Raw genomic sequence first — 18,389 nt, 5'->3', positions numbered from 1 at the left:
AACACAACCCATATGTTTATATCTTGCATGTATAGCAGTGCTTCTGCCAAGTCCTACAGCTCCCCAGCTAACATCACATCTTTGTACTATTGCAGCCTGAAATGAAGATTTGCACTACAGGATAATACACCATGTATACAAGTATTTGTATAGAACAGCAAAACAGTGCATAAACAAAGGCAGGTGGACAGCTCCTGGGAACTTGTTACAAGAAAATAGCATTGCCCTGCCAAGTCTGTTTCTTGACAAGAACACTTCATTCTCCCAGGCACTTGATGGCAGACCTATAGTTGCTTACAGACAACCACCCAGTCTCAAACATCTACTGGCACACAATGGACTACACAGCTCTGACACAGATGAGAATGAAACCCTGTTACAAACCCAGATGCTGGTTCCATCCCCACATTTATTCTGGCAGTGTAATTACTGGACCTTACGATGTCATACATAATATCAAAGGTATTTTTCTTGTTCCCTTACCAATGTTATTTATGCCATCTTTTGCCAACAATGCCTTTCTGCACTCTACATAGGACACATGGGACGATCTCTATGCCAAAGAATTACCGATAATAGACACAAATCAAAAACCAGGAATGGCAACACACAGAAACCCATTTCACATAATTTTAATTTACCAGAGCATTTACATATGATCTAAAAGTCATCATTCTGGAAAAAAAGAAACTATAGGACAAGAATCCAGACAGAGACAGCTGAGATAAAATAGACACACGTGCTAGACACCCACTTCAGTGGACTCAGTATAAGCCGAAGCTTTTTAGGGCACAACAAAATGTGAACATTACAATAATTCTACTGTAGTGCATCTCTCAGATATACTTTTCTCCTCAACAGATCCATTAAAAAACTTGAAAGGTAAACCAGAGAGTCATGTTGCTCTTGTGGTCATCCATTGCCTGGGATAATCCACACATAAATGTGAGGTGTGAATTACAACCTCATATAAAGAAAAGGTTGTTAGCAGCTGTAAAAGGCCAGTCTCCTCAGTATAATTAGTGTTCATGTTATTCTGCCATTGTTATTCATGACAGAAGTTCCTGCATCCTTCGCTTCCATGGAATATACCTGTACTGTGTATCAGAGAGGCTATTGCCCCACTGTTAAATATCCATCGATTTCTTACCAACCATCCAACTACAATCTCTGCATTTTGATGCCATGTATTTACCGTGTTAGGTCTCTTTTATTATGTCTGAGGAAGTGGACTTGTCCATAAAAGCACACATTACAATATAATAGTTAGTCTTTAAGGTGCCACCATATTTTTGTCTTTTTTATTTGTACTTTTATTTGTTTTTGTTTTTACTTATAATAGGAACAAAATTATGTTTATAAATATTCTTCATGCTCTCAGTGCAGTTGCCTATGCAAGGCATCAAATACTTATGTTATGCAAGTTATTTCATGAAATATACAACTAATAAGTAAGCAATATGCCATTAAAATCAATTTTAAAATAGTTACATTTAAGAAGTCTGTCATTAGAAGGCAGCAGTGGCTCTAGTTTTTCAATCTGATGCACACTTCTGACCTGTGACTTCAGTTACAGGCATACCTCGGTTTACAAAATTAATGTGTCCTCCAGGACATTACGTCATGCGGAAATTTCATAAACCAATACATGGATTGCGCTATGAATGGGGGTGGTGCTAGAAATCTCCAGGCTCAACGCATCCCAGGGGAAACCTTTTCGTACAGTGTAAAAGAAGAAGAAAAAGAACGTAAACTGGAGCATTATTTTCTATGGATTTTGGTTCGTAAACCAAAAATTACATACACAGAGGCTTTCGTAAAGCGAGGTATTTCTGTATTAGTGAACATGTAAGTCTGCTATAATCTTAGTGCAACAAGACATGCTGGTATCTTACTTGGCATTTTCAGAAATAGAGGCTTGTTTATAACCATGTGTGCACTTTTATCCTGAATTAAAACTGGATCTGATACCATTTGCTGTTATAACTCCAGTGGAAGGGTTTCTGGGCTCAAATGACACAATGCAGCCTTTTCTCACTCGCTGCCAGTGATCGCATGAAAACAATTTGACTCGGATTTCTTCCCTAAACATGTGAATTAGACATGCTGCTGCTTGTTTGTGTGGTGCAGCCAAATAGTAAAAGAGGAAATTTCTGTGTAGTGTTTCATAGGCTTCATGTCAAACTCGATATGTTTCACTCTGGCCGCATGGTGATAATCAAATTCTAAAAATGATCAGGTTTTATACAAAGAATGAAGGTTAACTATATTACTAGGATTTGTGGAGAAAATCTAGTAACGTTTGAAAACTTCTAGGATTCTCAAAGCTGAGAAGATTTGTTATCCGCATGCTTATTTTGTGACATTTAACAGTGAAAAGATTGTGTAAACTGTTTTTATATGTTATTTTTTTATGAGAGGGTTGCAACTGGAATACAGAATAGTTTGTTTATATCCCGTTCTTGGGAGGTAGGTCTACTAATGATTATTAGCAGAACAGCCACATTATTTTTTTGGACTACAGCCCCAGCAAGCATATCCTGTAGCTGTGTTGATTGGGGAATTCAGGAAACTGTAGTCTGCACCAGTGACTTTTGTAAAGTCTGAGAGGTAGTACTCTTGTAGGTGCTTGATATTGGGAAGAAATAACAAGGGGAATCAGATTTTCAGATTCCATGTGGGGGCTGCCAGAAACAGGAAGGTGAACTGGTAGAACTCCAGGCTGATGATCTAGCAGGGCCGTTTGCCAAGTTAATTATGCATCAGGGCCCCTTCATTCACATTATCTACATGACTTTGGAATAGGTTTGGAGCATGAGTGAGAGCTAGAGATGGGCATGAAGCACTCTGTGCCAGGGTGCAGCACCACAGGTGCTGTGCATCCCTCTGCCCATCAGCTCCCCCACTCACCACCCAAATTGCCCTCCCTGTTGTGTAATCTTCCAGTCCTGGCAGGAGCACAGATTTCCTTTTACTGCCTGCTCCAGCAGCTGCCCACTTACAAGCAGCGCTGCAAGAATCCGGGTCCTGCCTCCTTGTCTGAGTGGGCAGCTGATGGAGGAGGTAGAGTAGGGACTGGAAGATAATGCATTGGGGAGGGAATAATAAGCATACGCTGGCTGGTGAGTGGGGGAAGCTGGGGGGGGGGAAGGAAATGCCAACAACTTAAGATGAGCCAGCACAAAATTGCTTCATGACCATTTCTAGTGAGATCCATACAGTCTAATGGACAGATGCTGCTTCTGAAGCAGTTTTTCAGCTGTTGGAGCACTAACTGGGAAATAAACTGTGTGAAGAGTCTTATCTCTAGAAGCCTCCAGATAATTTGGTTCTTCTTTAAAATAGTGTTGCCCTTCTCCACCTTGTTTTAGTGCCTTAAAGCATTTTTTTAAAAAGAAGCAGGAAGTGATCTGCTCATTTCTTGCTTTTCTGGAAGGGGCTGTGATAGTAAGAGGAGTCAGGTCTGCAGAAGAGGGTGGGTTAGCATACTTATTTGTAAAAGAGAGCAAGAGAGAGAGAGAGCAGGTTGGCTCACATTCAAGAAAATGAGTGCAGGGGAAGCACATGCAAGCAAGGTAGTTTGAAAGCAAGCAGATGAGTGTGTGTCTGTGTAAATGAGTGAGTAAGAGAGAAAGAGAGCACACAAGAGTGGTTGGGTGCACGAGGGAGTAGATGCATGCATGAGAGAGAGCATGTGTGTGTGCATATAAAAGAGAGAGGGGAGCTTCCCATAAGAGAAGGTGCTTATACAGTAAATGTGTGAAAGAGAGTGATGACAGAGAGAAAGATTGAGTAATATCTACCGTGTTTCCCTGAAAATAAGACAGGATCTTATATTAATTTTTGCTCCAAAAAACCCATTAGGGCTTATTTTAAGGGGATGTTTTACTTTATTTTTCATGTACAACAATCTACATTTATTCAAATACACCTATGTCTTCTTGTTTTGGTTGCTGCACAATGGTGGAGGGAGGGGTTTCACTTAACTGGGGCTTATTTTTGGAGTAGGGCTTATATTAAGAGCATCCTGAAAAATCACATTAGGGCTTACAGTATTTTCAGTTTAGGTCTTATTTTCAGGGAAATAGGGTATGGCTTCGGCTGATATTGCACGAAGGTGTTATAATTTAATTTAATTGCCACATGTTATGTATTAAGTCCAACTGTGATTTTGCATATACTGTAAAAGGCAGAAGTGGACATGATTGGCACTCGCAGATTTTAAAGTCATCCCTGGGATGTTAATATCAGTAAAAACGTATACCTATTCCAGCTCAATCCCTAGAATCTGAGTGGCAGGGATGGCTTAGTACTATCTTAGGAGGATCCAGAAGCAAAATTTTTCCCCACACTGGTTGTTCTGAATATCTAGTATTGATGTCCTCTGAACATGGAGGCTTAGTTTAGGAAGACTTGTAATTTTTCCAGGCATCTTTGCACCTAGCTGATCATGGGTGTAGTTTTTAATTCCTGATATCCATCCTGTTGGAAATAGTCTGGAAAATACCAGGTGGATGGAGCGCAACAGAAAGGCTTTTGTGTTTGTGTGACAGTTCAGTTTGTTCGTTACACTAATACTCTTAAGAAACACGTGTCTATAAAATTCCAGCCAACCTGCACTTCTGCAATGTTTTAGACTACAGATCCCATGCCATCTCCAGTTAACTTTTGCATGTGGGTTGGTACTTAAAGACTTCTGGAGAAAAAGTGCCCAGGGAAGTTTTGCCTTTCACGGTATTTTCAATGTGCAGTGTGCAATTGGCCAATAGAGGGACCAGTGAGCATTTTCATGTTCGCCCTGCCCCCCAATGTACAGCATCTGGAATGGGGTTGCCTCAATAACAAGCAGTGAAACAAGCTACTTCTCCAAATGGGGTAACTAACTGTAATCTGCTACTGATCCAAAGTAGTGAATAACAGAAGATGTGCCTTTTAAAAATAAGGTTCAGAGGGAGCATAAAAGAGGACTTAGGATCTCAGCAACCAGTGAGCCGATCTTTATAGCTGTGGTGCTTATCTGCAAACAGAATGTCTCTTCTATCTTGCTTTTTTGCCACTGCTGCCTTCTCCACCTTGGGTTGCGTGTTAACAAAGGGTTGTCAAGATGGAAAGAGCCTACACACTTTCACGTTGAAAGGATATCCTGCCACGCCTCCTCCCACTCCAATTTTAATAACCCTTTCAGATGTGAATGCCTGACCTTCTCATGTCAAGTGACCCAGCCTTCTGTCTCAAGCAGTTGGCTTTAGGACTTCTATTTAACTTTTCCCGTCCAGAGCAGAATCAAAAGGAAAGCATGTCAGTGGCAGTACGGAAGGAGTACACCATATATATCATCCCTTGATACACTGGTATGCACACATGTGCTTTTAAAGCTAAAAAGCCTTAAGAAAATGGCCGTGAGATTTAAAATAGATAGGCAGAATATGTCTGTTTTGTTCATTGTGGCAGTGTAGCATAAACAACATATTGTTATACTAGCTTCTCCTTAATACAGTGGTGCCTCGCTTAACGATGATAATTGGTTCCCAAACAATCACTGTTAAGCAATTTCATCGTTAAGCGAAACACAGTTTCCCATAGAAATGCATTGAAAACCGGATAATCGGTTCCAATGGGAACGGATTGCTGTCCTTAAGATAAAATTGCCATAGGAAACATCGCTAAGCGAAACACGGTTCCCCAATTGAAATGCGTTGAAACCTATTCAATGCATCTCAGTGGGGGAAAAAATTACAACAAATTTAAAAAGAGTCGGAACAAAGTCAAATTAGTTTAACAAAGGGTTTATTAAGTGCACTTATGATTTCAAGCATTCTAAACATTTTTAAACATTTTTAAACATTTAAAAAACAGCCAACATGAGGCTGTCAAAACCATCGTTAAGCGAAACGGGGATCCAAACTGTCATCACTATGCAAAGCAAGGTCTCAAACATCGCTATGCAAAAATTGCCCATAGGAACCATCGTTCAGGGTATTGAAAGCAAGGACAAGCAGATTCAAGAACAGTTTTTACCCAAGTGCAGTATTGAGTTTAAATGCGGGGCCATAGGTTTTTGGTGGAATTTTAATTGCTGAGAGAAAACGGGGTATCTATATTTGGATGGTGAAAGTTGTGTATATTTTAACTTTTTTTTGTAGTGTTGTCCAGTTTTACCTTGGGGAAGAGCACCTCATTTCGTTGCACCTATTTGTGAGCGCAATGACAAATAAATTTCTTATGTCTTATGTCTTAAACGGAGCACAAGATCGCTCCGAAAAAGTCATCGCTAAGCGGTTTCATCGTTAAATGAAGCAATCGCTAAGCGAGGCACCACTGTACCGACAAAGTACATTGTTAATTAAGAGAGCTTTTTTGTTGTAAAGGCAGGACAAAATCTAATAAAATAAATAATAGAAGACAAAACTGTTTGGGAAGCTGGGGATGCAATCCTGTGTATGCTTGCCTGGCTGTAAGCCCCACAGAGAAACAATAAGACTTACTTCTGAGTAGACATGTTCATGTCCATGAGATTAGTATAAATGCGAAAAGTTGTCTATAAGAATGTTTTCCTTGTTATATGATTTGTGAGTGCATTGATCTTGGAATAAGCTGTTGGCTAGACGGTTCAAAAGTGAATCTTGGGTTCACAAGCTTATTGTAATGTTTTGTTAGAGCAGAGATCTCCAAACTTTTCAGTTTGAGGGCCATATCATATATTTTACTCATTTTTGAGGGCTGAAGGACAGAAGGGGGATCCAAACTATCCCCCACCCCCACTGTCTTTGCAAAGACAGCAGGAGTGGGGGTCGCTTCTGTTACACTTCGCTCTTCTTCCTATCTCCGCCCAGACATAGGAAGAGGGACCCAAGTGATCCCCCACCTCTGCTGTCTTTGCAAAGACAGCAGGGGTGGGGGATCGCTTGAGTCCCCCTTCCCTCCTCTTCCTATGCCTGTGCCAGATAAAAAGGCAAGGTGGGCCAGATATGGCCTGCAGGCCATAGTTTGGAGTCCCCTGTATTAGGTATATCAAAGGGGATTCATATTGGAAGTGGTGGTGGGGAGACCTGGAGCTTTGCTTGGGTACAAGGTGGCATATACTGTATGTGCTGTTTGAATTTTGAAAGGAGTACATTGGAAATGGTAAGCAGTTGTTACTATTGTAGTGAGCTTGTGAATGTTGCCATTTATCAGCGCTGGATATTGGGATGTACATCCAGGACCTCACAGACTGAGGAGTCCCAAGGAACCACAACCACATCTTTCTTTCTTTGTATCAGAGCATTGCACAAACAGCAGCAAGTTTACCATGCAGTGCTTCTGAAAATGAAGGATTGTCTGGCTGTATGCCACTGCTCAGGGGATGCCCAAGTGTACTCAACAATGGTTTCCTCTCTTCATGGAGGCTCTTTTTATGAATGGAAGATGACATTGGGGCATTAGTGGCAGGTAATAGACATAATCTCAGGACTTGGACAGCTTTTATCTGAGCAAGTATTGACTATCTTCGTTTTCCCTTAATACTCTGGGCCCCATAAAAGGCACCCTGGAAATTGAAGATGCCTGGCCTGGCGGGATCTTTGTGAGCTGGCATTTTGCTGTACAGTGCGCCCATCTGACTATATGTTAGAAAAGGAAAAAGAGACTGCTTCCTCTGCTCCCTACATAAGCTTGTGGGATGAGTGAAGAGAGCAGAACTACCAAGGCACCAGGGGAATTGGAGAGGGAAAAGGAGCATTGGGTGGGCGGGTGAGGAGAAAGTGGGACGATAGTGTTGACATTCCTGGAGTAGAAAGCGTGTTGCAGTTGCAGAGCAGCTGGGATAGTGCTCAGTGCAAGGCATTTCCCTGCAGGGAAAGCTTTGCCGGGAGTAGTGGCATGTTGCCTGGAGCAGGGGAGGCACCAGGGTGATGGTTTTTTGGGCCTCCCACCAAGGTTGCCCATGCCACTCCACTTGTAAAATATAAGATATATGCCTATTGTTAATTTCTTAGGACTAACCTGTTTTGAGATAAGAGAGGCAGTTACATACTGAAGACATGAGTGACAAAATTGCTTTGCCAAAGCCCCGTCTATGTCCCTGAACGAGAGACACTTCAGATGAGCTTGAGTGAAACTTGTTCCAGACAACTGCATGTTAATGCAATAATCTCCCCTGATTCGTACCCAAATTAATTGTTACGGTTTAGCAGGTGTTAGTCTGCTTTTGGTCCTGGAGCGCTTGTCTAGCCTGGCCAGTTATTCACAGCATGTTGCTTACAATGCAAGGGGCCCCTTGAGACAGAGAGGACAAAGAATACTGAGGGTATGGTTTATATTTGTTTGAATTCTGAAAGCAATCTGATTGTTGGAAACAACAGTTGGTCCTTAGTCCAGATGGAAAGTAGTTGGCCAGCTTCCCTTTTTATGGTGTGGAGTATCTTCAAAGAAGGAAATGATCTTGATTCATATTGGAAAGCATGCTCTTCTCACTTCAGAGAGAAACACATTAAAAATGTGAACAAGGACTACACAGTTGTTCAGTTCTGCCTCTTTTCCCCATCCTGGCATTTATAAGGAAAAAAATATTTACTGAAAGTAAACTTAAATTCATCTTTCAGTAAATTGCATACAGAATGAAAAATAATTAGTTAAAATACAGTTTTCACTTATGTTTCATGGAATGTGATTTGATTGCAAGAATTCTGTGTCCTATGCTCATCACTGTTGATGTTGAGATATATTATTACTGGCTTGCATACATGTATTCAAACGGCTATCAGCCTTCTGTTTCATTTTACTGGTACACCCATGTACACATAAGATTACATTTAGCTAGTTACTGAGCACCTAGAATCCACATTGTGAGCTGCTTTAGCTTGGTGAGTCATTTTACAAAATGGGCTGCCTTCCTTTGTACCTGGGAAGGCAGTAAAGCAGAATCTTCCACTCCCCAGCAAGCTGAATTGGTCTTTCTTTCCATGGCAATTCTAATGATTGAAACAGTCCTGTGCAGAGCTAGGAAAAATTGCTTTTTGGACTACAACTCCCAGAATCTCTCAGCTGCAGGCATTTTTTTTAAAAAAACTTCGATTGAGAAAAAAATTTTTTTTTAAACTTTGAGAAAAAAAGTTTTTTAAAAAAACTTTTATTGAAAACTCTTGGAAAAAACAAAAACAATAAAAGAGATTATAGTACAAGACCTAAACCCAATTAATCTAACAATGATATGCACAACACTAAATTTATCGCTGTGAATAATACAATCCATTCCTATAGTCCACTGACATTTTATCAAACCATGAAAAAGGCTCCCTCTTGTGCAGCTAATATTCTTCTGGTGACTGCCAAAAAGAGAACCTCTAAATACATTATTTGTGTTTATGAAAGATGGATATATGGAGTTCTAATTTTCTTCTGTGTTCTTTTTTTGGTATAACCTTTCAGTGCTCTTTACCCTTTGAGAAACTTTTTATCCAACAGCGTTGCGAAGGCTGTCAGCACTCAATTAGAACTTTAGGGATGCAGTGGCAGAAGTTCTGAATCTGTAAAATAGTCTGGAACCCAATGAGAAGTGTTCTTTGTTTCGGTCATTCTTCATGGGATTATTGTGTACTGAACTCCCAGTGCTCCCCATCCTTTTTTTTTTTTTTTTGCTTGCTTGCTTTTGTTTTATAATTCTTGCTGATTTGCTTGTACGAACACAACTACAAATTTGAAAACTATAGGAAGTTAGAGATACTTATTGTTTTTAGTATTCAATATTGTCTTTAATTATGTAAGTTGTCTGGGGTTCTTTGTTAGGAAAAAGACAGGGTAAAAATAAATAGATAGATAGGCCAGTGGTCAACTGTGTTCTTGATGTTTAATCTTCTTGGCTTGGAATTCTTAATTTTTTAAAAATCATCTGAGTGGGTGCCTCACAGGCAAGCACTGGGCTGCCTGACTAAGTCCATGACTGCTGCTGGCTGCCCAGGTAGCTGGCTAGGTTGTGTTGTGCTGTCAAGCCTGATTAGTAGGTTTGCAGATGTTGCTTTAGAGTTGGAGTTAGCTTGGTGCAGTGGGCCTGGTGGCACAGGAACTTGGCCTATTGAGAGAGCCCAGCTGGATGGGGATAGGTCAGTGGGTAGGCCAGGCTTCACCTACCTTATGATTGCTGATGTTTTTTTCCTGGATACTGTGGGTGTGTGCTGCCAGATGTCTGGCTGGCTAGGTTAGCTGCTAGGGCTGTGCTACCCAGCCAGGCTAGTAGTTAGGTGGTGTGTGTTAGTGTAGTGCATAGATTGGGGAACAGGGGTAAATTACCCCAAATGGGGTAAAAGTGAAAATCCTGGGGGTAATGAGCAGAGTGCTACCCCCCTACCTCCCTCCCACCCCACCCTCTGCAGCCAAACCTCAAATTGTAAGCCACCTCTCCCTGTTACCTCCTTGGTTGCAGCAGGGCACTTGTAAATCCTTCATTCCTTCAGAGATCGGAGATAAGCCTGCTTGATTGGTTATAGCTGTGGATTAGCCCCAGGCAATCAATCAGTCAATCCAAGGCTTCTGAATGACTGCTTCCTCTGGAAATGACTACAAAGAAGCAGGAGGAGGGAAAGGATCAAAGAGCAAGCAAGGGAAGGAGGGAAGAAAGGTGCGAGAGACCGATGACTTCATCATTAATAAATGTATGTAGAAAATGGAGGGAGGGAGAAAATGGAGGGAGGAAGGATGGATGGATGTGTGTGTGTGTGTGTGTGTGTGTGTGTGAGTGAGTGAATGAGTGAGTGAGTGAGTGAGAGAGACTGACTCAAAACTATGAAAAAGAACAGGCAAGAAAAAGAGAAACCTTGAATTAAAGCGGCTGGGGGGGAAGGGTGGCTTTTTAAGGTGGTGTCTAGGTTTATCATTGCTTTCCTTCCAAGAAGCAGGCATCTTTGAATTTCTTGGCTGCTGTCACCCTCTGCAGTGATCATGGAGCCCAAGAAAGTAAAATCTGTCACTGCCTCCATATCTGCCTCTTCTATTTGCCCGGAGGTGATGGGACCAGTGTTCATGATCTTAGTTGTTTTGATGTTGAGCTTCAGACCATTTTTTGCACTCTCCTCTTTCACCCTCATTAAGAGGTTCTTTAAGTCCTCCTCACTTTCTGCCATGCTTTTGCGTAGTCAATGAAGCAGAAGTAGATGTTTAGGTTGAACTCTCTGCCTTTCTCCATAGTCCAGCGCATGTTAGCAATTTGGTCTCTAGTTCTTCTGCCCCTTCAAAATCCAGCTTGTACTTCTGGGAGTTCTCAGTCCACATACTGCTGAAGTCTACCTTGTAGGATTTTGAGCATAACCTTGCTAGTGTGTGAAAGGAGTGCAATTGTACAGTACTTGGAGCCTTCTTTGGCACTGCCCTTCTTTGGGATTGGGATGTAGATTGATTTTTTCCAATCCTCTGGCCATTGCTGAGTTTTCTGTTGATGATGATAAAAAAAAGCACACTGGCCCTTTGATATTGGGCTGTGGCACCAGGGTAGGTGACATAACCTTTAGCCTGGTTTGTTCCTTTTTGCACACCACACATAGAATGATTAAAGTGGTAGCGAAAGCCCCCCCCCCCAATTTCTTTGGAGCAGTTTTTTTAAAGGATTCTTTAGGACATTGAGATATCCAGAAAATAAGAATGGAGAAACATGAATGGGAAACCCAAAATAACTGGTCTGTGTTGTGTAAAATGAAAGGTCTGGCATATGAAAAATATGTAAATGAACAAGACACTCCCGCTAAAATAGCCTGAAAGGGGGGAAAAACCCTAAAATTTTCATGTGTCTCTCTAGACACTATAAAGGTTACACTGTGTAGTTGTAAAGTCTTGTATGTCTTAGGTCCACGTCCCCCATTTGATCCTCCCTTGATATTGATCTTTGGAGGATACCTCTCTCTTGGACCTACTATCCTCACAGGGACCTTTGGCGAGGACTTGAGAGAGGGCTTTTTCTAGACTATGGAAGTCCACTCCATGGGAACTCTGTTGGCCTTCTTACTCTTGTCTTTCCACTGTCAGACAAAGACCACCTTCTTCAGTCATGCTTTTGGCCACTGATTGGCGTTATGGAGAGCTTTTAATATGTGGTACTATTTTTTTTATTTCACTGAACTTATTTTGATATATGTATGTCTAATTTTTGCTGTTTTTGTTTCACATTGTTTTAAATTTAGCAATATTTTGATATTACTGAAAGTTTCATAGGATTTTTAATATTTTGGTTCATTTATTTTCCCCTCCTAGTCATTTCTTAAGCTTCCTAGGGTCCTTGAAAGGGGAGAAAGGTGGGATATAACTAAAACATATGGAATTCTTCCATTAATTTGTCTCTTCTTTCCCTCTTAGCTAACTGTTCACCCCCATGCCAAAATGGAGGGATGTGTCTGCGACCACAGCTTTGTGTGTGTAAACCAGGAACAAAAGGTAGTGTTTGTGAGGATTCAACTAAACAAGAAACGGCTCCACCGGGAGGACCAGGTCCTGTGACACCACCATGGCCTATTCCTCAGCGGTCTGCTCAACAAACATTTTCAAAGAAGGTGCAGATCCAACAAAAAAACAGTCCTATGACCCAGATGACTTTCACACTGAAGCAAAAGCCCTCTGGATTACCTCAACAAGTGCAGTCACAGTAAGCCTTTTCCTTTTGGTATTTCCATTGTGTTTTCATATTAGGCATCAAGATTTCTTATGTGGATTTGAGTAAATTGTCCCACCTTTCTGATCTCTTCAAAAACAATAGTATTTCGCTATAATAAAAGCTAGAAATATTCATTTATTTAAACACATCTCATTGTGTTCTTACAGAAAATTTTCTTACAGTTCAAAGATGATGTCAGTGGTAAAACAGCTAGTGAAAACTGCTGAGTGTTTTCATGTTTGTTACTGTATGGTTTGGTGTGGTTTGGTGTTGCATAGTGATAATGACTCATTGGAGGATGAAGTACTGATGAAAGGTGTGGAAGTGCAGTGCAATACTTCCCTTTCCTGAATTTAGGGAAGTAATAGCTCCTTTGGAGATTGGAAACAGAAGCCAGTCAAGAACGACCTGGGAGCTGTAATGAACTGAGCGTTCTAATACGCTTATGGATCACTATGACATTCCCATGGTTAGCTATGCATTGCCTCTTTATTAGATCTCTCTTTTTGATATGCATTATTAATTGCCTTTTGGCAGTAAAGAGACACACAGAATTCATTTTGTCATCATCTTCTCTTTCTTCTCCTATGAAAGGTTGGGCATCACCATGCCTGTATTGCAACTGGATGTAGTAATTAAAAAAAATGATGCTATGTTGCGTCCAAGCCAGTCTTCCAAGTTCTTTAGCCAATAAGTTGTTCTCCTTCCTTGTTGGAGTAAGTATCAGGGTAGAAGTCAGAGAACCTCAGACTTCAAATTTGTATACAGCTATTCTAGAGTGAGGGCATTACCAGCGAAAGTGGCCTGACCCGTGTGCCAACCCACTAGATAACATCACACTGTATTTTATGTATTCTGTTTCAAGAACAAAAATATTTGTTATATAAACAAAGTGCCATTTTAAAAATTCAGAAGATCACTTCTATTTTCTATCTGTTAAGAATACATTTTAGAATGTTTAGAGTAGTTTTATCTAGAGCAGTAGTAGGCTCTTTGTCATGGAAGCTCTTCGGCCAGAAGCTGGACAGCAGGCTATCCCAGCTTTTTGTCATCAGTCATGTGGACAGCAGTGGTCTGAGGAAGACAGTCTCCTCTAACATGTGCAATCTCTCCACATGATTCGAAACTGATTTTCCAGGTTTCCAGATGATGTGAAGAGTCCCTGTATTCAGTAGAGATTCTTCTTTTCAAGTCATCGTTCTCCACATGAAGAGATCAACAATGCAAGTAGCTAGGCTAGTTTGCTCTTTCTCCTCTTTCCATGCATTTAAGTTAAGTCTAACCCTGAATGTCTGAATAGGGCTTGTGTGAAATATTATATATAGAAATAACTGGAGAGAATGACAAAGGTTCAGGACCACAGAGTTGGATTTTTTAAATAGAAGATAAGGTTAAATTAAGACATACGAAGAAGATAAAACAAAAAATGAAATGAAGGTGCAGTGGAGATTATATGTTTGAGTAAGAGAGAGCAGATCATTTGAAGAACACAACAGACAAAAGAGAAAGAGAGCTGACTGGAAAATGTCAAAAATAATCTAATCCCTTTTTAAAAGTCAGAATGGCTGCTGTCTATAGGGCTGTCAGCTAATCTCTAGGCTTTTACAGTTTCATTTTCCTGTATTAATAGTATCTGCTTTTTTCTGTGTTGTTATCAAACAATGACACAATTGGGGGAAACTGAATGTTTGGGGAAAGCAGTAAAACTCAGTACAAACAAAGGGGCGCTTCTTGCGCAGGCTGAACAACTGGGGCATCACATTTCTTCCTAGGTTTTTTTAGTTATTGTGTTGTACATGATTATTTAAGGTTTAACAATGGTTAGATGGGAGTAATATGTTTACAGCTGGCTTGCAGTATCTCTGTTTATCTTTTCTGATAATTGTCCTAGATTTATTTCAGCAAATCCTTCCCTTAAGTTCTTTTGTTTTCTTTGAAGCTTTTCACATGGCATGCTTTAAGCATACATATATTTATATAATATGGCCTGGGTGAAAAGCAGGTCTTTTACAAATGGAAGCATTCTTGATGGTCATAGGGCTAGTGGTCCAGGGGAAGGAAGGAGAGAGGTTTTTTTTAAATATTTCCCTTGCTATGCAGTTTCCTACACCATCATCTTGTTATTCCAAAGAATCTTCCAAACTTCTGGGCTGTCAGAGGCAATAAGCAAAAACTACCTCTCCATTGCCTTCCCTGAGTGGGAAGCTCTGTTCACAGAACATTCCGTTCTGCACAGTACCCTAGGAATTGTTGGGGCAGAAGGAATCCAAGATTATGGAAATCAAGGAGTTGACATCAGATATGCCATCACTGTGTGAGAGCTAGATGATTGAGTCCATGTTGTAGCTGGGTATGTCAAGAAATGTTTACGTGATGATTATAGCATGTGCCAAAACAATTCAGTGGCCATTTGCACATGTGGTAAAATGGTGCATTTATTTTACTATGCCCTGCTGAAATCCATCCTGGCAAAGGGAAAAGTGTGTGACTCAGACCTTGGTTAAGTGTATTCACATGTGAAATTTGCTTCCTTATCCAACTAAGCAGAGAATTCTAATCCAAAGTTCCTTGCATCTGGCTGTTGGTATTTATCCTTTCTACTCAATATATGTACAGGAGCTTCTCGTTTCAAACATTCCCTTGCTCATAAAATGGAATAGGAAAGCCTTTCTATGCTCAATGCTTTGCATGCATGCTGCACTTGCAATAATTCGTTAGCAGTAAATTCCACTGAAATGAGTGGAACCTTAACTGTCATAATTACACATTCTTAGTCCAAGAATTATATGAGATCCAAGTCTTGGCTGAAGATGCCAAGTGTGTATTGAAAGTATGAAATGGGGGCATTGTCTTTACCTGAACAAACTACAGTACTATGTTCAACTAATTTTTCATTAAAATCTGTGAAAGACAGTGATAAGAAGGACAGTAATCCACCCCTTGGGTGCTTTCTTTTCACCATTGTATAAATGGTGAAAAGAAACTATTCTGGAATTTAAGCATTTTATTTGTGCAGAGATTTTCTTAATATGAGAGTTAGCAAAACCTTTGTAAAATGTCTTCATAAACAGGATGGGGTGGTTTTGAGATTTAGAAATGTTATTGAAATGGACATATGTGGCTATCATGACAGAAGTTCCATAATCAAATAGTTCTGCACTGTTTACTTATTTATTGGATTTATGTCCTGCCTCTCTTGGAGGACTCTGAGCGACTAATGAAAAAACAGACATGGATTGAAGAACAGTAGACTACATACAGTATTAAAATACAATTAAGTTACAACAAAACATAATGGTATTAAAAGCCATCTTAAACCCATGTCAGTTAAAGTAATAATAAGTAAAAAAAATACAGCACCATGCTCACTTCAGCAGCACATATAGTAAAAATACAGCACCAAACCTGTTTAAGGCTTCCTCTTCTACAAACAGTTGCTGAAAGCCCACCTGTATAAAAAGATATTTTACCTGTCACTGGAATGGGCACCAAAGCATGGGTCAACATGGCCTTTCTTGGATGAATGTTTCTCCACCATTGAGAGGATCTTTTCTTTCACCTTTACTAAACATGCCTCTGGGGGGCAGCAGGAAAGAGAGAAATACAGAATATTTCTGTTCAGAAAATGCTCTCAATGTATAATGACAACAAGGACAAAAGGAGCACATGAGCCCAAAGCCTGAATAGCCTAGAGAAGATCCAGGTAAATTATTTCTAGCAATAGGGAAAGGCTATATAACTTGCGCTGCTGATGATCTTGAAGAGTTGAGACTTCCTGTAAATTGAGGGGAAGCAGAAAAGAAGTGGGAAGTCTGGTAGAATCGCAGAATGGTATTTTGGCCAGAAGGGTGTATTTTGTTAACAACTGCTCATTTTTTTTGTATTGGAATTCATTTCAAGTATTCTTATCCATTCACTTTAACATAATTTGACTTTATGAGCACTGAATTGTAGCCTAATTAATGTTTATTTCATTGTGGCTATTTGTACTTTTCAACCTTGTAGGAGGACTGTATATAAAATGAGCTGCTTTCCAAATGTTCTGTTTTATTTAAAGGAAAAGAAAAGGCTCAATGTTCTTTAATCATACAATGTAGGCTTCAAGCATTTGTATAAAATCAAAGAGCCCTAGAGCATGTTAATCATCTACTTCTTCATTAACTGTTATTTCTTTACTGTGACACAAGCTTTCATAGGCAAGATCTGTGTACTTGCATGTGTCCTAGGCATAGCATAAGGTCTTTGATAAGTTTAATTGAAATTTGCCTTCTTGAATCACATTACCAAGCTGAAACATTGCTTTATTATTCTATAGGTTAGTATCCAATTTGAGGGCAGACTTCTACAACATTGTTGGCACATTTTCAAAGAGATTCCGTGCTAGTCTGTATGTTGTAATAAACTACATTGTATTCCTGTCACATATATTATACACTGTTCATATGATAGTCTGTTTAATTAACAATGTTTCTTTTGAGTCTTTGAATGATAATGTTTCCATTTTAATGAATGTTTTGATAGAGAAGTGGGGAAAAAAAGGACAAAGATGGTATACGAAAGTGTATGGTGTTCGCAAAAAGACAGATAATTTATAGAGTTTAAGAAATGTGAAATGAACACACTGTGTTTATTATTACGCTGATGGGGCAGTAGGTGGCAAACTTCACTTTTCTTTTTTCATAGTATTTGCTTTCATACTAGAGATTGCCAGATTTTGAAGAGGTTGGTTTGAGTTGCCTGAAAGATGTCATTTCTTGGCAGCATAATTTTGAACCACCTATTTTTGCTCTTAGTGTATATGTCTCATGGTAAACACTTCGTTGGACCTTCTTTTCCTATGGGGGTAGTTGAATATGAATACATGCATAGATTATTGTTTCTTTTTTCTGTGGATTTAAGCAAAGATTACTAATATGACCAATATATTACAGATGTATGCCAAAGACAACACTACTTAATTTATGTCACGGGACCTATATCATATACATCTATCCCAATTTTGCAGAATCACCCATAAAAACTAATTTTGTCTTTTATTCCACTTCATACTATACTAAGAAAAAGCCTAGCTGGAAAAAGTCAAAGTAAATGTTTGTTTGTGTTCCTTTTTGTGGGGCATGCATGCAAGTGTTCCTTAAGGATTTTTTCCTTAATTCGTTGCTTAAGGCAGTGGTCCTCAACCTTGGACCCCAAGATGTTTTTGGACTACAACTCCTAGAAGCCTTCACCACCACCTCTGCTGGCTAGGATTTCTGGGAGTTGAAGTCCAAGAACATCTGGAGGCCCAAGGTTGGGGACCACTGGCTTAAGGAACAGTGCCTGTATCAGGGGGTTTGCAGCCAAATTTGTGTTCCCTGCTCCTTCTATGGACTCCTTGGGGTCTAAAAATGTCATTTGTAAGCCCTTTAAAATAAATAAATAATAATTATAAAAAAGGAAAGAGGAAGAGCTCATTTGGTGGTGACACATGAGAGGGCCTTCTCTGTTGCTTTTTGCAGACTTTGGAATTCTCTCCCACAAGAGAGCAGGCTGACCAAATCGTTGCTATCTTTTTGCAAGTGGGTGAAGATCTTTCTCTTCAGGAAAGATTTCTCTTAGTGATTGGCTACCTGAGTGGGGTTTTTAATGGATTGTTGTGCCTTACTCCTTTAAATGTATTTTGGTGTTGCTTTTGTTAACTTTCTTTTCATGTGGTATTTGTTTGATCCCTTTTAGTACTGTATTTGTAGACCTTCAAAATGACCAGAGTTTGGACAGTTTCTTGCAACTGCAGCTA

The 18,389-nt window shown here is 39.9% G+C and overlaps 1 protein-coding gene across 19 annotated transcripts in view; it reads left to right on the top strand.

The window, feature by feature from the left end:
• The window catches only part of LTBP1 (latent transforming growth factor beta binding protein 1), a 298,040-nt gene that overhangs the window by 21,924 nt on the left and 257,727 nt on the right, over positions 1-18,389 (top strand). For all 19 annotated transcript variants that reach the window (XM_072992302.2, XM_072992246.2, XM_072992234.2 and 16 more), the window contains exon 3: positions 12,319-12,604. In XM_072992302.2, the coding sequence (XP_072848403.2) occupies positions 12,351-12,604 (254 nt within the window). In that variant the 5' untranslated portion in view covers positions 12,319-12,350. The remainder of the gene's footprint in view (positions 1-12,318; positions 12,605-18,389) is intronic.

Source organism: Pogona vitticeps, chromosome 1 (genome assembly GCF_051106095.1).
Source record: "Pogona vitticeps strain Pit_001003342236 chromosome 1, PviZW2.1, whole genome shotgun sequence".
NCBI lineage: Eukaryota > Metazoa > Chordata > Lepidosauria > Squamata > Agamidae > Pogona > Pogona vitticeps.
This window is presented reverse-complemented; position numbering and strand designations above follow the sequence as displayed.